Raw genomic sequence first — 22651 nt, 5'->3', positions numbered from 1 at the left:
GTGGAAATCTGCATCTGTACCTTTGGAGAATGTATAAATAAATGAAGCTAATCTCACTCATTTCTGTTTCAGACACATGTAACATAATAAATTTGGATGCAAAACACATTGTTGCACTCACCAAGAACCACTTACCCATGGACTGGCAGGAGACCCAGGGTCATGTGACATGGAAACCAACAACAGATCATCATCCACCAAAAAGCTGGCTGGTTGAATTCTGGAAATTTCTTAGTACTGAATGTGATGATTTAAGTGACTTCATTGGTGTGCCCCTAATACCATTGGAGCCTCTTCAAAATTCAGGCAATTCTGTGATGTTAGCAAGGCTACAGAGGAACACGACTTTGATCTTCCAGAATAGCAGGGGCTCCAGCTTGTCAGATCATGTTCAGAATGTGATCAAAAAGGTGGGGTGTACGGTCATAAAAAGAGATGAGTGTCTGAAACATCATGACATCGAGAGTTATGTTCTTCCAGCTTCACCAAAAAATGTTCTGCAGATATTCTTGAATTCAAACCGAGATCAGCTCATCAAAGACTTTGCCTTTGCTTCACTACATGAGAAAGAAGAGGTTAAAGTCTATCTTTCCTCTGTGGATTCCCTCTCAAATGCTGAACAGAACTTCTTGTCTGTCTTACCCATCTTCAGGCTGATGTCTGGGAAATATGTCGCAGTCAAGTCAAAGCAGGCAGTTGTTTTAAGCACCAGTCCAGCTATTCCAAACAGTCTGCCCATGCCAGAGACAATTGTACAGTGTGCAAATGAAGCTGACCGCAGACTTTTGACTCTTCTCAATATCGATCTCTTGGATGCAACTAAGGTGGCTATTCTTTTAGTTGATGGCATTAAGATGGCTTCTTTCAACAAAGATGAAGAACAATCAATTATGAGCTGGATACTGAATCATGGTAATATTCTTCTCTCACAAAGTGAGCTGCTGCTAGCAAAAACCAAAGATCTCAAATTTATTGAAACCACTCTAGGAGATCGCAAGCAAGCCTCGAACACATTCGATCCCAGAATCGAAACATTCCAGGATCTTTTTGAGGTGGATTTCTTTCCTCCATCGATTTATGCAAAGACCCAAGAAATGCTACAGACCTTGCAACGGCTTGGCCTGAAAACAGAAGAAAAAGATATATCCCCTGAAAACATACTCCAAGTCGTGAAGCATATTGAAAAGCTTTGTATTCACTCACCAAATATGGCATTCAAAAAGGCAGATACTCTTCTTAAAGTACTAAATAGGAATACGTTACTCTCAAAATTCACACAGACACAGAAATCAGAGCTGAGGCAAATTCAATGGGTGCCCTGTGAAAATCCAAAGTGCCTGAATGGAAGCATTTGTAAAAATCAAAAGAGAGGTCTATATAAGCCGGTTGAAGTAAGAGATTCAAAGTATTTTTCACTTGTTGGATATGTAATGCCACTTTATTCTGAGCTAACAGTGGATGTTTGCAAAGATCTCTGTCTTTATGATCTACCTCCAGCTGAAAAAGTCTTGGAGAACATCTCAGTACTGGGATCGATAGCAGCTGACATGGACAAGCCAGATTCAGATATTCAGTTTAAAACAAAGCTACACAATATTTACAAATTCATGCAGGACAACATAGGCAATTTTAAAGAGGCAATAAACACTAAATGCATCCCTTGGCTTTGGAATCAGAGTGAGTTTGTCTCTCCGAGAGACACGGTTTTGGTCTATCCACCTGAACTGGATCTGAGCCCCTACATCAAGAACGTGCCTGAAGAGTTTTTGCAATATGAAAACCTTCTGAAAGAATTTGATGTAAAGGAGACATTGTCAGATGAGGAGATTGAAGAAGTTCTCCATGACATAAAACAAAGAATTGATGATAGAGATCCACCATACGGAGATTCAGCAGAACTTAAAGTGTCAATTGGCATTCTTGACTGGATGCGAAAAAATGAGAAGTTTTTAAAGGACAGCACACCTGTGCCTGTCACAACACAAAGCCAAAATTTTACTCTTCAGCCTTTGTCCAAAACAGTCTTCTGTGACATCAGTGCTGAAGGATTAGATGACTTGAAACAAGACAATGAGGAATTTTATGTCATTCATGAAGAGGTACTGACACTCACTGCAAGGTGGTTGAAAGTCCCATTCCTAAGCACCCGCATATTAAAACCACAGTTCATTAAAGCAGAGCAAGAGTGCTTTGGCATAGAACAGTGTGGGCAGTCAGAACCGATCACGCAAAGAATCAAGAACATTCTTAAGGAGTATGATGAGGAAAGTGACATTTTCAAAGAACTCATACAAAACGCTGAGGATGCTGGAGCAAGCACTTGTAAATTCCTCCTTGATCTCAGAAAACATAGAGACCCTCCAGAGACTCTCATTGATGATGGTATGGCCCTCTGCAATGGACCTTGCCTTTGGATTTTCAATGATGAACTGTTTTCAGAAGAAGACTGGGAAAACATTGTCAAAGTGGGATCAGCGTCAAAAGAAAACAAAGTTGAGAAAATTGGAAAGTTTGGATTGGGATTTAATGCTGTTTACCATGTGAGTGATATTCCCTCTATTTTGAGTGGAAAAAGTCTTCTCATACTTGATCCAAATGTCACTCATTTGGAGAAGCACATACTCAGCAAAGGGAACCCTGGAATTAAACTTGACCTATTCCAGGAACGACTATACAAAAGGTTTCCTGGGCAGTTCAGATCGTATGAGGGCATTTTTGATTGTGATTTGTCAGCGCGAAACATCAACAAAGCTTACAATGGCACTCTGATTAAATTACCATTTCGCACTGAAGAAGAGGCAAAGAAGTCAGAGATCAGTTCAAAGGTGTTGGATGAAGAGCACATCACCAGTTTCAAACATCATTTGACTGAAAATTCACAAACCCACCTACTATTCCTGAAGAGCATTAAATCTTTGTCACTTCAAATTGTGCCTGAAAATGCATTAACTCCTCCACGAGATGATCAGATTCACACTTCTTTCAAAATGACCAGAGAGGTCATGAATTCAATTGCTGTCTCCACTGACACGCTTCTCGAAGAGATCAGTGTCACATTGAAGAAGGGTAATATCACGTGCCGCAACATTATTGACTACAACAGAGCACAGATTGTTAAAATAGTTCAAGACCACCCAGAGAAGCCACTCACCCAGTATTGGCTTTTGTACTCTTGTTTTGGGACACAGGATTCTATGCGAATGTTTCAGAGAAGAAATGAAAATGAACACGTGTTTTCTTTGCCAATTGGAGGTATTGCTGTACCTTTACATAGAGACGGACAGACTGAAGCATGGTCCCCTGTTGAAGATCTATGTGGCCAGGCTTTTTGTTTTCTTCCTCTCCCAATTACGACAGGTCTTCCAGTCCATGTCAATGGCACTTTTGCAGTCACATCAAGCAGGAAAGCCCTGTGGGAAAGAGGAGTAAAATCTGAATGGAACAAAGCCTTACTCAAAGATGCCGTAACCTCCGCCTACATCACTACACTGTTTGAGTTAAAGAAAATGGCCCAAAATGGAAATCTTAAGAGCTATCTCTTCTACACATTCTGGCCCAACACGGAGAAAGTCAGCAGAGAATTTTTACCCATGGTTCACTCTTTCTACTCGGCAATAGCACAAAACAGTAAACCTCTGGAGCTTTTCAGTAATGGACATAACTGGGGTTCTATAGACAGGGTGAAATTTCTGAGTCCAAAAATTAAGAAGACCACAACTGTTGGAGACATTGCCAAAAAATTGTTCTTGAATATGAGAGAATCATATTCTTGTGTTGTTTCCCTCCCATCATGGGTAAAAGACAGTTTCAGTCAATGTGGTTTCAAAGACATGATTAAAGAGAGAACCATCCACTGGCCTGAGTTCTATGATGTTGTTTTCAAGAACTTGACCACCATGGACACACACAGCAGAAATATTCTTGTGCTAAATGCCATTGACTTGAATGATACAGACGTTGATTTCTTACTGAGAAGGTACCCATGTTTTCCAACACAAAGATGTAAGAATCTTCAATTTATCAAGAAACTTGTGAATCCTTCTGGTAAAGTGGCGTGTTTGTATGAGCTTGAGGAGGGACGCTTTCTGGAAGGCACAACAAATGATTTTCTATCTCCAAAAAGAATTCAACGACTATCATATCTGGGAATGCTGAGTGACCACCTGCCTTTAGAGGACATCATAGAAAGAGCAGAGAAGATACCCAGTGCTTGGCAACAGGACAAATTTAAATGTTTCAAACGGATACAGTGTCTCATTGAGTTAATGAAAGACTTCCCAGAAGATGTGAATTCTCTGCAATGGGATTTGCTGTCTCAAATACCATTCATTCCTGCTGTAGCTCCTTTACATCTTCAGCAAAATAAAAACATCACCATTCTGAAGAAACCCTCAGATGTTTACAGTGACATTTGTCGTGATTTAGTTAGCATGACAGAATTCACAGTGGATCACACAAACCTACAAATCCGCAGTGATGACCCAGTTCTTGAAAAATTGAGAGTTCGGACAAATCCACCAGTTGAGACGGTGCTTCAGCAGCTGTTAAAAGCGCACCAACATTCCAATGCATTTGAAAAGACTCTTCTTTATAGCATTGCTCAAAAGAGTTATGAATACCTCTACAATCACTTGTTGGAACAGAAAGATCCCAATCCCATTATTGCCCATGCAAAATCATTCCCATTTATCTTTATCGAGGATTGTTTTGTAAATGTGAGGTTTGTGGCCAGAAATGAAGGATTTGAGGAGAAGCCATATCTTTATGTACTTCCAGCCATCTTCTCCAAATATGAGAGGCTTTGGGAATGTGTTGGCATTACGAAACAGTTTACAAAAGAGCAATACATTGCTGCCCTTGAAAACTTAAAATCTTCATATGGACCTAAACCTCTCTCCAAGGAAGACCTTCACAAGTGTTTTGCAATACTCATGAAAGGACTGTATGAAATCCATGATGTGAAGCTTGAAAACTGTCTCATACCTGATGAGCGAGGTGTCTTGACGACTTCTAGAGAGCTCAGATTTAATGACAGCCCATGGATGCCTGTTTCAGCTGGTGTCCAGCTCTCACATGAACTTGTACCCCGCAATGTTGCATGTCGTTTTGGTGTAATGACAACAAGACACTATACCCTAAATAATTGTTTGGTCAATGTGTTTTCACCTTTTGTCAAAGAGTTTGGACAAACTGAGAAGCTAACTGTCAGAATAAAAAATATCATTGATGCATATCCATCCAAAAAAGACATTCTGAAAGAGCTCATTCAAAATGCTGATGATGCAGAGGCAACAGAAATTCACTTTGTGTGGGACAAAAGACAACATAGCACAAAAAAAATATTTGGGGAAGAATGGGAACTGGTTCAAGGCCCAGCACTTTGTGTCTACAACAACAAAATGTTTTCTGATGATGATCTCAGAGGTATCCAGCAGCTAGGGGAAGGAGGTAAACATGGAACTTTAGGGCGAACTGGGAAATATGGACTGGGGTTCAATTCTGTGTATCATCTGACAGATTGTCCATCTATCTTGACTGGTGACAAATGGCTCTGCATTTCTGATCCAAATCTGAAATACATGGAAGGTGTAACTAAAGAATCACCAGGGCGCATGTTTTCACTGGAAAAAGAATTTAAGAAGTCTTTTGAGGATGTCTATGATACGTTTCTTCCTGGAATGTTTGCACTCGATTCTGGAACCATGTTCAGGCTCCCTCTAAGAAGTGAGAAAATGGCAGAAAAATCTGAAATATCTAGACATGTAGTCACAGACAGGGACATGGAGGAAATTTACTCTGCCTTGACTGAAGATCCTGAGGGACTCATTCTCTTCCTGAAACACATCACAAAAATACAGTTCTCTGTGATCAGTAAAGATGAAAAAGAACCAAAGTGTTCTGTTATTATTGAAAAGAAATTCACAGACACAAGCAAACAAGACAAAGAACATTTTGACATCCATGTTAAAAAATGCCTTGTGTCAGGGAGAGCAGAATCATGCAAAACCATCTACAGAATGCAAATCTCATTTGGAAAAAATCAAAGTAGTTGGGTCATTGCAGAGTGCTTTGGCTTCTTTAAACAGAATATTAACGATGGGAAGAATCATTTGAAAGTTCCTTGGGCAGCACTGGCTGCTTGTTTAGGCAGCACATTGACCCACAGTTTTACTGGCAGGACATTTTTCTCTTTGCCTTTACCTATAAAATCAGGATTACCCATCCATGTGAATGCAAATTTTGAAGTTGATTCTTCTAGAAGGGACTTGTGGAAGGAGGATAGTGATAGTCTGAAAATGAAGTGGAACCAGTCATTAAAAGTAAACATCATCCCACCACTGTATGCTGAACTTCTGTCACATCTCTGTAAAGTCATGAAGAAAGATACACATAATGCTCTTGTATTCCTCAAGAGCCAGCTGGAGAATTACTGCCTTCAGTACTTTCCATGCATTTCAAAGGATGTAGACAAAGCTTGGCATGAAATGATCCTTGAGGTCTATAGATCAGTCAGCCAACATGACCATCTTATCATACCCACAGTACACAGACAACATGACCTTCCAGATAAACCCACGGTACACAATGGTGTCTCATCACATTTTCCAAAATACACTGTTAACTGGTGCAGTGTGTCTAGACCAGATTTTGCTGATTGTCCATATTTTACAAGTTGGGAAAATGAAAACATTTTTGACATTTTAGATGACATTGGAATGAAACTGGTACCACACTCTGAAAAAATGCTTGAAATAAAGAATACTTTCATAGCAGCTCATGTGAAAGTGTCAGAAATCAATCCTTTAACAGTGATGAACTTCATGAAACAAAAACCCCTGAATGATCCCACACAAACAACAAAAGGTTTACCTTTGCCCATTAACCAAACATTAATCAAAGACAAAGAAAGATGTTCCAAACTTTTGAACTTCTGCCTGTCAAATACTTATGAGGAAAAAACTGTCCCTGACCTTAACGGGCTGCCTCTTCTCCTCACGCAAGATCAAATGTTAAGAGTCTTTAACTCTCAAACCCCAAAAATGATAACAAGGTTTAGTGGACTCTTTCAGAGACATCAGGAAATGTTTGCAGACATTAAAGTCCATGGAAACCACATCAGATGTTTGCAAGAAGGAAAGTTTATTACAGACTTAACCATTGCAGTGGCAGCAGAGTATTTGAAGATTGAACTCGCTCATCTGCTAAGGGAATCATCACCAGATCAACAGTGTCAGCTCTACAAGGCAGAGAAAGAGACAATCAAATGGTTAAAAGACTTATGGGGTTTTTTTGAAGATCAAGGGGTATGGTCTCAAGATGAAAAGCAGAATGTCTTCAGTGAAATAAAAAGGTACTTCAGTGACAGCCCTATTTTACCAGTAACCTGCCCCAGTCAAAATAACACACAGTTCTTACAAACAATGAAAAATGTAGGCAAAGTGATTCTGAAATCAGATGAGAAAATAGCTTCTATTCTCTTTAAACTTGGGTTCATGACATTAGACTCCATCTTTTTTATTGGCATCACAAGCTTCCATCTACAACATGTGGACCCTGAGCTCCTGCATACAGGAAACAGTGCTGCTGTTTTGGAGCAGGTTTTTCATGTACCTCATTCACAGTTCAAGCTGCTGTCTCATGCCGAAAGTGCAGAGCTTCAGCTCTTCTTACAGCGTGGAGATTTCAAAAACAAAAGTGAATACGAGAGGATGCTCAAATCTTTGCCACTGTTTGAGACGATATCTGGAAAACGAGAGAGGATTGATTTAAACAGAACCTTCATTCTGAAGTCTGAGCATCACACTACCTTTCAACACTTGTATGCTGTAGATGGGTGTGACAGTATTTTCCTAAAGGACAACTGGGTGAACTTGGCTTTGGAGGAGCGTCTAAACATAAAGGTTTTAGATGATTTGGAATTCTGTGTTACGTTTATTCTTCCTTCTGTACATACAATGAACGAAGCCACACTTCTTGATTTACTAAGGCTGCTAGTGGAACTTAAAACAGAGGACCAGAGGATCATCTCTGAACTGAGTGGGGTCGGATTCATTCGAGATATGCACGGCTGTCTTCGGCTGGCTTCGTACTTCTATGATGAGCAAATCCGCCTTTACAAGAAAATGCTTCCAGAAGAAAGATTTGTGCCCAAAAAGTTTTGGGACGTATTCAAAGATAATCGCTGTAAGGCACGGTGTCTGGTAAAGAAGCTTGGATTAAAGCATCAAGTCTCAGATGATGAAATCATTCAGTTTGCAAAACAGATTGAATCAGACATTAAAGGCAACACTCCTCTTAATGTTTTACAGGAAATATCCCCCCTGTTGTTTCAGTCTGTGAAGATAAAGAGTTATGAAAACAAGTATAATTTATTGAGCAGAATGGCTAATATCAAATTCATCTTTCCAGTAAAAATCCAGCCAGCACTTTGTGCTTATCATAAGCCCTTTACACAAGAGAGAGAAGTTGTTGCAATCAGTGGATCATTGATAGAGAAAGACAGCGATCATCAATATCTCATCTGGACATCTATGCCAATACTTTCCTCACAACACTGCTCTTCAGAATTTATAAAGAAAATGATGACTGCTGGAGCCTTGGAAACTCCACCTCCTGAGAAAATCTCAGATAATCTGAAAAATATCTGCAGGTCTGAGTGCCAAACAGACAGTTTGCTAAAAACAAGAGAGAACGTGTTTAGTAAATCTTACGCGTACCTGCAGTCAGTGGATTTCAATGCCTCTCTGTTCTCAGACCTCCCAATTGTCCTGGTGGAAAATAAGACAACGCTTGTGAAAGCCAGTCAGACAGCCCTTGTGTTAAATAATGCTTCTGAGTTCAGACCATATTTGTACAGCATTCCTTCATATTATATGATATTCGTAGATTTCTTCACGGAGATTGGTGTAAAGGAGAGGCCGGCTCTCCAACAGTACATCACCGTTCTTCAGGAAATCCACTCAGATAGTTCTGATAAAGAGCGACTTCAAGCAAATCAGCAGAAAACAGTCCAACGTACCATAGAGCAGCTTCTGTGTCTGATAAAAGAGAACCAAAAGCAAACCTCTGACCTAAACGGGCCACTTTATCTTCCATCAACAGATGGAAAACTCTATGAGTCCAGCACATTGTTTTTCAATGATACAGTCTACCAAGCGTCCAGATTAGAGGAACCTTTGAAAAAGAAGCTGAAATTGCTTGAAAAATTACAAAACTGTCATCTTGGGACTGATCACTATAAACATCAAGAGTTGTTGCAGTTGATTCCCCAACAGGTTCGTCCCAGATTTCTTTCTAATGTCATTTCTGAAGACCTGGTTGGGGAGACCGTGCAGTATTGTAATTATGAGGAGGGATGCGAATTTGGTGACTGGTTTAAACAACACTTGTCTTCTGCTGCATTCCTTCATGGACTTGTCTGTCTTATCAGAGAAGAGAGTAGAGGTGAGGTTTCACAGGCAGAAGCTGCCCAAAATTGCGAAACGATCTTTGCCAAGATTCAGATTTTCTGTTGCACAACTCTACAAACTCAGCTTCTCTTAAACCTGGAGCCGCTGGAGGGCAGTAAGACCGAAACCGACGTTTATGTGCAAAAACACAATGATGGGTGTAATTTCTACTTGAAACACAATGATGGCATGACCCACAAAGTAGTAAATCAAGTAACCATGTATCTTGCTAAAGAAATCAACGCTCTACTGAAGAACTCTCTCTCCACCCCCAAACTTCCAGTCATTGGATATCTTCTGCAGTGTGATGACATGGAGCAGGTTGAGGAAACCTTGGCCAAATTTGGCATTCATAACATTAGCCACAGTGAAGAGGGCCACAGTGCCTTGCCAAAACCTGGATGTCACGTACCTGAAGAGTGGCACGACAGCCTTGACATGAACTTCTTCAACAACTTTGAAAGCGGAGAATACGTCGGCTACAGTAGAGACGGGTTGGGAGAATATTTCTATGCCATTGTTATAGAGAAACTAGATGATTCACTGGGAGAGACAAGACCATATTCTGTCAGATATAAAATCCAAATAGGTAGTGATGACTTCATAGAAGTGAGCTCTCTTGACCTTTACCAGTTTAAAAGGGAAACGAAGGACAACAGGCCAATGCATCCAACTTGCACAGATATACAACCTCTTTCAACGTCCGCGCCTCCACCGAAAAGAGTCTTTCCACAGAAATTTGAAGAGATCAAAAAAGAAATTGACCAAAGTTTAACCGAAATCTGGAAAATGTCAAATGAGGACAAGCAGAAAGCCCTTAAACGTCTTTACCTCAAGTGGCATCCAGACAAGAATCCAGGCAATGAAGATCTCGCCACTATAGCCTTTAAATACCTGCAAAACAGAATCGAAGAACTACAACAAGGGAAAATTGCATGTGACACAAGCTCAAATGGGACAAACTTTTGGAGTGATTGCTTTTACCGCTGGAACAGCGAGGCAAACAGCCACCGGAGGGGACGTGAGAGGTTCTATCAGAACTTTTCTAGACACCATTATAACTTCTGGTCACATCACAGAGAAACTCCCAGGCCAAACCGTCAGGAGGCCAAACGCTGGTATGAACAGGCACAATGTGACCTTCGAGCTGCTCAAAATGACACCGGAGGAGAGAGCACCGAGTGGTGTCTGTTTAAGGTGCACCAGGCTGTAGAAAAAGCCCTGATAGCAGCCATGTACAGAAGAAGCGGAAAACATCCCAACAACTGTTCAATAACAAGTCTGGCTCGACAGGTGTCTGACTATAGCTCACAGCTCAGTTCTTTACCCAACATTGTCTGGCAACTTGTTGACCTCGGTGTTGATGGCAAAAAAACTCAATATCCAACTTATCACACGATTCCTGACATTCCAAACGGACAGTTTAACATTAACAATGCCAGAGCAGCACTGGATATTGCAACAAAGCTTTTGGTCAAAATAGACCAATACATTAGTAGTAGCTGATGTAAAATAGGCCAATAAAAATAGCCAAATAAAAATCCAAGAAAAAAGTGCTGATTTTGTATTTTAATGAAATGTGGGGAATTAGAGATGCAGGTGGTTTGTTGGGTGGAGGGTGACATTGGGTGTTTCAAACATTACCACTACAGTAGGTCTAATGGAAAATATTGCTTAGTTAAAGAAATAGGTTGATTACAAATTGTAACAATCATTGCATAATTCTGTTTCCATGTCTATATGCTGTATGCATTAAAAATGAAACCATTTATACACATTTGTATTCCATAAGAATAAAATGTCTTTGTCAGTCAGTTAAAAGTGTCATTTTTATTAAGAAATATTAACATAAGTGTGGGTCACCCAAACATCCACTAAATAGCAGAAAAATTCAACAGTCACACAATCATTGCGTGATACAGAGACTGTATGTGCTTTACAATCTGTGCAGTAAAACTACAGCTCAGGTTTTACTGCAATATAAAACATGATGTAATTGCCCGACTCATGTTGATTCACTTCCACTACAGTCAAGAAATGAAACTTTAAACAACGTCTGCTTTCCTCTCACGTTGTTGCTGTGTGAATCATAGCTTTCTTGTGTTTCAGTAATAACTTACAAAACAAAATCTGTACATAATTACAGCAGGCTTGTTGCCTGTCTTTGATTTAATGAACACAATATTAAAGCAAATGTTGATGTACATTATACTCTGTAATAGTACTGAAAGAAAAGATGAAAGCCCTCAGATGCAGCACAAGTGTATCCTGAAATAACGTTTAACTTGAATTATTCATGAAGGGGAAAAATTAAATTACTTTTTAGTCAATAATAATAAAATGTCCCCTTTACACAGTACATTCATCTGAAGCAGGAGTATAAGATCTGATCCTGAAGTGAAGTGTAAATATTACTCAGATTGAAACTTGGTTACCTGAATAAGACTTTTCATCATTACCCTGATTATTGTCCTACACAGTCTAGAAGCTCAGACGTGGAGAAAACATGGTAAAGAATGAAACGCAAACAAAACGCTCCACAGACGTCTGATGTTAAAACACAAAACCACAACAACACACGGCCAGTACTGCTTTTATAAAAAACACTCATTTTCATGGCCTTCAAATAAAAAATTATTTAAAAAAATCTAAAACAGTTTTAAAGGTGTAGTGTGTCATTAAAAAAAGTTTAATGTTCTTGCAGCCCAATTCAATATGAAGATCTGAACTTTTATTAAAGGGAACAATAAAAGTTTAGTTTCAAACTACAGTGGGTTAACAATATGTTGAGATGTTTTCTTAAGCACAATGTTAAGGGCTGTCATCCAGATGATGCGATTACAGGAAACTCTGAAGCAGTGGCGTTCGGTAACTTCTGTTACAAAACATGTATTTAGCCCATTATGTGTGTGGCTCGTCATGTCAAAATATGTGTTTGGTGCGTCATGTGAACCTATGCGCATCACGCGTAATGTCAAAATATGTGCATGCTACAGACGCCTCAAAGGGGTTTATGATAAAAGAGACCCTCACGTTTGCCAGATACTCGCTCAATCTTACAGTATCAGAGTTTAGTGTTAAGGTAGTCTCTTGTGAGTATTTTGTGAACGTGAGTCTCTTTTATCATAAACCATTTCCATGCGTGTGCATAGATAATCCGTTAACTATAATAACGATAGATAATTTTCCCGATATAAATTTTCCCAATAAAACAATAGCGACAGTTCGATAAGTGAAGGATAATGTTTACGCACTGTGTAATGTTGTGCAAGCACTTCCGGGTGCGGCATGCGCTCTTGGTTTACAATCACAGTGTCAGACTTGAAGGAGTGGAAGATGAGGCAACTTATTCATTTACTAGTAGAGCCCTATGATTTTCGCGATGCAGATAACGCGGACGGAATCACGGAATCTAAATGCGCGGAAATATTTTCCTTTTGTGTAATGTTGGACGCGCAAACAGGGTTCGTCAAAGCCCGGAACACAGCATAGGTACAGGTCCTGTCCCAAATGGCGCACCTCATGTGGACTCATGGACTTAAATTGTGCATGCTCGCTTAGTCTAAGAGGCCGTAGGGTGTCCCATCTGTCATTTTTACACTTTAAAGTGTGCTCATCAGCGCCCCCTTTGCCCCCTTGATGCGGTCTCTGGCGAAGCCCGCACTGCAGCAGGCTTCGCGCACTTTACCAACCCAGAAGACCTTGCGAAAGAGCAATCAGACCAATCCGACGACGGAAGGGAGGAGTTCACACTGACGGGCAACTTCCCTTCCTATTTCCGGCGTGACGCTCGAGTCTGTCCCAAAACATGACTCCGGTGCAACCACGTCCATTTATCAGCATGTACAGCTTGTATATGTATAACACACGCGTGATCACTGAACTAAGTTTCTTTCTTGTTTAAGTGAACATAAACAGCTGGATGTTAGTCAGTATATTGAAACTTAAAGCAGTCTGTTTTGGGTCTTAAAGTGACAGTAGCCTGGTGCTTTCTGTGTCAGAAATGTGTTAATTTCATAACAAATAGATTTACATTTAATACAGATGCCTAAACATTAAAACAAGATTTTAGTATTTGTATTTGTCATGTTCTGAATAAAAAGTAGTTTAAAACCATTATTAACTGTCTGGTTTTATCAATTTTCATTCAGGAACAAAAATCTGCCTTTAAATTTGACAGGAATAAAGATTTCTTATTTATCATGATAATTACGGCTATTGACTGATATGGAAAACGTTTCTTGATAATTTTTTTGGTCATATCGCCCAGCACTACGTGTGCAGCAGGCACGTATTTTGACATGACGCGTCACACACACGACACTCCAAACTCATTTTTTGAATTTGCGCCCCTCGGAAAAGAAGTCACCGGCCACCACTGCTCTGAAGTATCTGTGTTTGATGAGGGTCTTTACACTAATGGGCGGTCCAATCAGTTCGTCCAATCAGAATTTAACGTCAGAACTATTATTGTAAAATAACACTTGATATGACTAAAACAATCGTAACAAAAATACTCTCTTAACACAAAATGTTTGTTGGTGATACAGTCCTGATGAAGTGTTAGCAATATTAGTAAAAGGAAGAAAAATTCCAGGTTAAATTCAAATCCAATACTACAGAAAACTAGGTCAACTAGTTTGCAGAACCCAAAAGTGGTTAAAATGAGTTTTTCAAGTCTTTATTTTTGCATTTCTATTGTTTGTCTTTATGGTGATGGTAGTGGCACTGAAATGACACACTTCACCGCAAAGTGTGTTAATGTGACCACAAAAAAAAAACAAATGTCTTGTTGTTTTTTTTAAAGCTACGCCCCGGGCCGTAGTAATGCTATGAAATGAGACGCATCACAAACTCTCACATGGCACTCGTTTTAAAGTAACGCTCTGCATTCTGAAGCTCCTCCTGACTGAGAAAACATTCATGTGCTTGAATAAAATCATGTGACAAGACGACAGGACATGAAATCATCTTTGCAGTCTTTTGCCCTGACACGCTGGAGTTCAACGTTTCATCTCTCAAGGCATTTGGACTGTTTGATATAAAAAAATAAACTGCATAGCTCCATCAGGGAATCCATCAATGTTTGTGGAAGAGAAGCTGAAGAGGGAAGTCTCTTCTTCTCCAAGTGTGCATCATCAGGTTTCTCTCTGCTCCAGGTTTATCTCACATGTTGTAGGCCACGTATATAGGATCCAGTTGATCGGCGAGGAAACCGTCCCGAAGGTGCATGCGCTGTTTCTCTCCTCGGGAGTTGATGGGAATAACTCCAGGATCGACCACCACGACAACTCCTACGATCAGGTAGTGCTCTTCTAAAACCACATTGGTCACAAGGGCAACAAGATCCAGAGCTTCTTGTTCTGATCCCTCAAGCTCCACAACTACCACCAACAGATTGGTCCATGTAAACACAGCACTGATGGCATGAGAGAGAGAGAGAGACATAGAGATATTTCATTATTGTAACAGGAAAAACAATACACAGCACTTTTAATGCAAACATGTCTGTCAGTGAACACAGAATTTACAGTTTTAATGCAGTTTAAAACCACAACTTTTCGTCCTGCACTAGCCGTGTAATTTGCAAATTACGATGGTTCCCTATCAAAAGCTATACTCGATGCTGTGCTGCTAAGCGCTATGGGGAAACGTCTTTATTGTTGACCAGCAGCTGAATATAGTGTGCAAACACGTCAATGGAATTGACCCGGAGGTATATAGCCTCGGTTGATGACGACATCACAGCGCACCCGATGCGAGGCTATAAAATAGATGAGCACCAGCTGTGTCATCAGGTCTTTTTATTTTCAGACCAACTACTGAATGTGTGTGTGCTACACTGAAATGCAAATCTCTCTCTTACCTTTTGAACTTCACTTGAGATCTTTGTTAGGAGTTAGATTCCAACAAGATAGAGTGCAGATTTTCTCTCTTTTCGATTTTAAAAGAGTTTAAGTTAAAGGATAATTCCGGTATTTAACACTTTGGGTCTCATTTCTGGTTTGTTTTGGATAAACTACAGTGATGGACACAGAAATTTTGACAATGGGTCATGTCTTGAGTTTTTGACTCGTTTAGAAGCGTCTCTTGACTGCTTCAGAATGGAAGTCAATGGCCATGCACAAACATGTCATTAAAACAACACGTAACGTTCATTTTCAAAACTGTGCTACTCACCGAGTGGTGTGTGGTGTTCGTTGATGATTAAAAACAAGTTGTGTAGCGAAATACAGTTTCTGTCGTGTTTTATTTGGCATTTTGTAAAATTCCATTGACTTCTCTTGGAAGACTCATTGCTCGCTGATATATATCACTCCGCTGCCGGGAAATAGAAAAGGGTCTGTTTACATGTGGTTGTAGTTTTTTCGCTCGGTTTCTCTCCGAAGAAATTTTTCCCATATTTGTAGGGCTGGACCAGAATATTCAAATATTCGTTACGTGGGTTGACATTCGATTTTCAGTTTTGAGATTCGAAATATATATATAAATATTTTTCAGCGTTAATGCAGAGCTTTTGCCAAGCAGGAAGTGCGCTTCACGCTCCCGCTCTATAGGTGGGGCAGAGAGACCAACATCCATAGCCAACAGCCACCAAACGCCACCAGTGGAACAGATCGCCTTGAACGGAAAGCGCGCTTCCTGCTTTGGCATTTACGCTAATAGTGTTGTAAATAACGTTCAGTTTCTTGCAAAAACTGATTGATTTGCTTCACAAGACGTCAATATGTCACACGGAGTTATGGGGGATTACTGTTGTATTGGATATATATGCTTTAGCTCTTAAAGTGTGCAGATCGGTTGACTTGCATGACGGAGCACCGGAGTTTCTGCAAAATATCTTCTTTATTGTTCTGCTGATGAAAAAAACATATTGGATGGTGTAAGTTGTTTTATTTAAATAGCCTACCCTTTACGTTGTCAGTAATGACTGTGCTGCTAATTTCTAATACAGGAATGTTTGTTTGTTAGAAAAATGTTAGGCTACCTTATTAAAAGTAGGGATGCTCCGGTCAATGCCGATCTCCACTAATAATATGTGGCTGATCACTATTCTGAATCGGACAGCCGATCTTATTACAGCTATTTCATGTACTACGGCTTTTGATCAGTAAGTCCTTATCGATCTAAAAATCACTGTTAGTTTGAGTCGTTTATAACATGCATTTGAAAAAGCAACACTCGTCAAACATAATTATTAAACATATTCTTTATTATCATGAAAATACCTGAAAAGGTTTGAAGAACAGCAATATAAATATATCCTTCAGCCATTTTATGAAGCTGCGTGTCATCACAGCTGCGTGTGTATAGTTCTTCGTCTACAGCACATTTTGAGTTTCTGCACGAGAGCGCCCCCTGGCTTTTGGATGTAGCGGCATTTCACCGTAAATTATTGAGAAACATAGCAAGCATTATCGGCCGATCGATCGGAGCATCCCTAATTAAAAGTATTGCTCTTGTGTTTTGTTTCACTAATGCTGTTCTCGCAGGACGCGTGACAGGCACGCCACTTCCGGCTTGCGCTGTTCTGTAGTATTTTTAAAGTTTATTAATTCTAAACGTGTCGCATGTCCATATTGCATGAAAAAAAGGCACTACACTCCCTTGGGTTCGCAGCAACACATCCGCCACATAATAAAACTGTAGACAGACAGACACACACACAGAGATTCCTGCCTTTATTAAAGAGAAAAATATGTTCAGCCCCTCCTTCCGAAGCTTCGAATATTCGATTTGATTTCTACTAGAGCTTCGAAGCTCAAAAAATGTTATTCGGAACAGCCCTACATATTTGATGGCTCAGTGACCAGCTTTAGGTTTGAAGTTGAGCTTGATTGTGACTGTCTATACGCTAGACACCGAGCGTACTTGTATGGCAAAGTGGTTGTTGCCATCAAGTGGTCGGGAGTGTGCTAACGCTTCAGACTCAAATATAGAGCGGAAGTACATACGCGGTTGTGAGGTATCTGAAAAAATAGTTCCACTATAGCAAATAACACGGATTGAAATCATACATTATTGCGCCAATATATTTGTTTTTAATCATCAACGAACACCACAAACCACTCAGTGAGTAGTACAGTTTTGAAAATGAACGTTAAGTGTTGTTTTAATGACATGTTTGTGCATGGCCCTTGACTTACATTCTGAAGCAGTCAAGAGACGCTTCTAAATGAGTCCAAAAGTCAAGACAAGACCCATTGTCCAAATTTCTGTGTCCATCACTGTAGTTCATTCAAAACAAACCAGAAATGAGACTCAAAGTGTTAAATACCGGAATTATCCTTTAAAAGGAAAATATGAGTAAGAAGAGTCACGAGCAGTCTAAGTCCTGTGTTTGTTTTCGCTTTATGGCAAAGCACGACACACACACTTACTGTTTTGTGTGTTTGGGGGAGGAGCATGCGGTCATGGCTTTACTGTCTGATGAGTGCGAGCATTGTGAATTATTCACAATAAAAATGCCTCGTGCTCGCCGTGATTATTTTCTGACCGTACCGTCAAATTAAGATATATTTCTTCGCGTGATTCCAAAGCGCACTCCGGTGTTTCTTCGGTTCATGTGGGGATAATTATAATAATGACGTTGATGATATCTCTCTCGGTTCTGCGGAGTTTAATAAACCGGCCTCCGAGCATTCCTCGCACGATAAAAAAGTCGGTCGAGGAGCTTCTCGAGGTGGTAACACGCTCCAGGTTGCAAATGGACTGGCCTCGCGAGCCAGAGAACCCCAAACAAAGCAAACTAGCGGATAGGTTTCAAGGGCCTCATGAGCCTCTCCCTTTCTTTGAGGATATCCATGGTGAATTAAATAAATGATGGGAAAGACCCTAATCATCGCGTGCTTCATGCCCACGGCATCAATTTACGACTATCGTGGTTACGAAGACGCGCGGATATACCGAAATGCCACAGGTGGAAGAGACGCACGCGAGTTATCTCTCGCCTGGCTTGGCATCCTCATTAAAGAAGCCTATCCTGCCCACGAAACCGTGTAAAATAACTTCAGCTCTCGTGGGCAAAGCTTATCAAGCCGCAGGTCAGGCTGGTGCTGCGCTGCATACTATGGCAATATTACAGGCATACCAGGCTGATCTATTAAAGGATTTGAGTGCAGGCGAGACGATAGACAAAGAGACATTTGAAGAGTTGCGTATGACTACAGATCTGTCTCGTGTCATTAAATAAACGGCTCGCACTATCGGCCGTTCTATGTCTGCTCTGGTAAACACAGAGAGGCATTTATGGCTAAATCTGTGAGGCATAAATAAGAAGGATTAAACTTTTCTTTTAGATGCCCCTGTTTCCCCATTGGGTTTATTTGGTGACGCGGTTGACTCCGTTGTCACGAAATTCACTAAAGTTCAAAAGCATGAGGGAATATTCATAGTCGCTCACGGTCACCCGACCTCTTCTCGGTCTTTCAAGCCGAGGAACATTAAAAAGGATAGCGTAGCGAATCGTGTTTCCCCGCGAAGAGCTTGGGGATCGACTCGTCACACTCAGCAACCCCAAGGGCGTACCTCAGCACTTTCATTTATTAAAGAAACAATCCTGACGGTTCCACTCTAAAGAAGGGCTTGCCGGCGGGGCGGGGCGGGGCATATCATATTACATCAGATCGCTCCATCCCGCTGCCTTTACGAAGCCTATCCACCTCCGCCGCCTCTGGGCTTGCGGGGGGCGGCGGTTTCCAGCGTAATGTTAAAGGCCCCATGTTTTCAATTTAAAGGCCCCCCGTGTTCCTGCTGTCATTCAGGGTGCAGGGTTTTTTAGCATTCCCCCAAGAGGAAATAATAAAATGAATACCATTATCAGAGAGTCTGGCAGCGTGGAAACTCCTGCCAGACGTTTCTGCTTGGGTAATAAGCACAGTACACATAGGATACATATCCAATTTATTATTGGACTGGGGAATAGAAACCCCACCCAGACATAGTGTCTCAGATATGGACCTGATTTTATAGAGAGGAGTGGACCTGTTGGTCTCTTTTCAGATAATATCTCTCCTCAACAGCTCGCCATGGGTGAGTCCGGAGAGGAGGGACCTTCTGTCTCATATGATCTGATGATATGCATCTCAGTCCCGTCCTGTGGAATCTCCATGTTTGGCTCCTGAAGGGTACCAACTGAGGGACACAGGTTTGGCGTCTGATGTTATTGACACTATTTTGAGTGCTAGGGCTCCTTCCACTAGAAAGAATTATGCCTTTAAATGGGGTGTCTTTGAAGCATGGTCCACGACACATAATGCAGATCCTGTTAACTGCCAGATTGCTACAGTTCTGAGTTTTCTGCAGGAAAAGCTGTCAGCAGGCTTATGCCCATCCACTCTTAGGGTTTATGTGGCCGCTCTTTTGACTTGCCACGCTTTGGTGGATGGGGGCCACTTGGGAGGCATCCTCTGCTCGCTCGCTTTATTACTGGGGGCAAAACGATTGAGGCCTCCAACAAGAACTAAGATTCCTTCGTGGGACCTAGCTATGGTCCTTGCTAAAGCATCTGCACTTTCAATACAACTTCCGGTCTCAGGGTACGCTGGCGCGCTTTTGCTGCCGCTCCTGTTACTGTTTTTTATTTGTTTATATCTGTTTATATCTGTTTATTTTAAGTTCCTTTTAGACTATACTGTAGTAGGCCCTGGATTACTGCGTTGATTCAACTGTCTGTGAGGATTTTAAGAGTTCGAGCTCGTAGTGTGCTACGGAGATTTGCTTGGAAACGTGCGGTGTTTATCTCTGGTTGAGCTGCTACCCGGGTGTGTGTGGATTGCAGGGGAGAACGCCGCTACGGAGGGTCACACCTCACTGGACTTGTCTGCAGTGTGTAAACTTCGGTTCATTGCGTCTGCTGGCTGAGGGTGTGGATTGTACGACACTGTGGTTGGTGTAATACGGAGCTCCATACGCCTTGACTCGTGAACGGACATTCGTCGATCATGGCGCTAAGGTACACTACACGTACGCTTTTGGCTTTAAAACATAACTATTATTCTCTAGCTAAAGACTCCTATAATCTCTGTCGAGATATTGGTCTGTTACGTCCCAAGCGATATATCCATCGGGGCATGAAGCGCAGCTTTGCTGATACATCCTCTCCTAACATCTTTGCCCCCATTTGCCGACGTAAGACCAACAAACTGTCGCATACTGGTGTGGTTTTTAGTAATTTGATATCTGTTCTGCGCATGGATGTTAAACCTCTGACGGCGCCGTTACAATGTCAGGCCTACGCTGCTTTATTTAATGCGCGATCTGTGAACAATAAAGCATTGCTCTTATCGGATTTTATTACAGACAAAAATCTGGACTTGTTGCTTTTAACTGAAACTTGGCATAAGGGAAACGATGGGTTCCTGTTTAATCAGATCACTCCTGCGGGTTTTGGAGTATTAGATCTTCCAAGATTATCTGGTAGAGGTGGAGGCATCATTGCTGTTTACAACTTAAAACTTTGTACAAGCACTGTGACTGTTCCCCAGTATTCATCATTTGAATGTCTGGTTATTAGTATTTCTGCCCCTGTATCCACCATCATTGCTATAGTCTACAGACCACCTAAGACTAGGACACATGCTGCTTTTATTTCTGAGTTTGCAGACTTTTTGTCAATGCTGGCTTAAAGTTCGACAGAGTTTTAATTGTGGGAGACTTTAATATCCACGTTGACCGGAGTGATTCAGGCGATGCTAAGGAGTTTCTGTCACTAATTGACTGCTTTAATTTCATGCAGTTTGTTGCTGGCCCAACCCATAATAAGGGTCACACGCTGGATCTTGTGATAGCTAATGGCTCCTTTGTATCACAGTTTTTAACTATTGACATTGGCTTGTCTGATCATTCAGCTGTCTGTTTTAACCTTGAATTATATCACTCAAATGAGCCTACCTCCCGAACAGTATCTTTTCGGAAGTGGAAGTCTATCGATCAGACAACTTTCTCCAGCTCTGTGGTATCCACCCTAAGTGATCTTCTTCAACTACCATTCGAGGAAAAAGTTTTACAGCTTAACTCAACTTTAGCTGCTAATCTTGACATTTTTGCTCCTCAAAGGTCACGCAAGGTCACTTATGCCCGTTCCGCTCCATGGTATAACAACAATCTGCGCTCAAAAAAGTCTGCTTGTCGGCGAATGGAGCGTAAATGGCGCCTTACTGGTCAGAGTGTCTATTATCTAGAGTGGAAGGTCCTTTTGGGGGGCTATCAAACTCTCTTGGAAGCTGAAAGATCATCGTATTACACTCAGACTATTGTAAATAATCAAAATAATCCCAGGCATCTGTTTCAAACCATAAACAAGTTGCTTCAAGTTGATTCTGTAACTCATTTGCCTGGCTCCCAGCAGCTCTGTGATTCTTTCTTACATTTTTTTAACTCGAAGGTTGCTAATACCCGCAAAGAAATTGAGGCTAACTCTGACTATGCAACTTCATTTTTTTACACATCGGGGTTCACTGGTGTTCCTTTAACTCTTTTCTCACTACTTGATTCTGAGGCTCTCACAAGGGAGGTCTCAAACACAAAATCATCCCCCTGTGTGTTGGATCCAATTCCTGTGGAGTTATTTAAAGCATGCGTCTCTGTTTGGTGCCCCTTTATCCTGAGTATTATAAATGAATCATTGGAAACTGGAGTCGTACCAGCAGTACTAAAGACTGCTGCTGTTATGCCGGTGCCAAAGAAAGATAATGTTCCTATGGATGATTTTAACAATTTTCGCCCCATTTCTAATCTTCCTTGCTTGGCAAAAGTGCTTGAGCGTGTTGTTGCTTCCCAACTCAGTAATCATCTAATAACTAATAATCTGTTTGAACCTCTTCAGTCAGGTTTTCGCAAATGTCACAGCACTGAAACGGCCTTGGTCAAAGTAACCAATGACCTGCTGATGGCTGCAGACTCTGGAGCTATCTCACTTTTAATTCTTCTGGATCTTAAAGCAGCCTTTGACACTGTGGATCACGGTCTTTTACTTGCTCGACTAGAAACTACATTTGGGGTGTCTGGGACAGTTTTGGAATGGTTCAAATCGTATTTTACTGACCGTTCCCAATTTGTTTCGATGGGTGGCTTTCGCTCTGTTTCTTGTCCGGTTGTTACTGGTGTCCCTCAGGGATCTGTTTTGGGTCCTTTACTTTTTAATATTTATCTATATCCATTTGGGCATCTTCTGCGATCGCTTGGTCTTAATTATCATTTCT

General features: G+C 41.0%; 2 protein-coding genes across 4 annotated transcripts in view; one reads left to right on the top strand and one right to left on the bottom strand.

The window, feature by feature from the left end:
- LOC141350229 (sacsin-like) overlaps positions 1-11226 on the top strand; it is a 34473-nt gene extending 23247 nt beyond the window's left edge. Inside the window, exon 8 of the mRNA XM_073854887.1 lies at positions 73-11226. Within this exon, the coding sequence (XP_073710988.1) occupies positions 73-10955 (10883 nt within the window). The 3' untranslated portion in view covers positions 10956-11226. The remainder of the gene's footprint in view (positions 1-72) is intronic.
- Positions 11227-11260: 34 nt separating this feature from the next.
- The window catches only part of dip2a (disco-interacting protein 2 homolog A), a 134697-nt gene continuing 123306 nt past the window's right edge, over positions 11261-22651 (bottom strand). For all 3 annotated transcript variants that reach the window (XM_073854889.1, XM_073854890.1, XM_073854891.1), the window contains one exon: positions 11261-14868. In XM_073854889.1, the coding sequence (XP_073710990.1) occupies positions 14616-14868 (253 nt within the window). In that variant the 3' untranslated portion in view covers positions 11261-14615. The remainder of the gene's footprint in view (positions 14869-22651) is intronic.

The sequence above is a fragment of the Misgurnus anguillicaudatus genome, chromosome 17, assembly GCF_027580225.2.
Source record: "Misgurnus anguillicaudatus chromosome 17, ASM2758022v2, whole genome shotgun sequence".
Taxonomy (NCBI): Eukaryota; Metazoa; Chordata; class Actinopteri; order Cypriniformes; family Cobitidae; genus Misgurnus; species Misgurnus anguillicaudatus.
The sequence above is the reverse complement of the archived record's forward strand: the minus strand, read 5'-3'. Positions and strand labels throughout refer to the sequence as shown.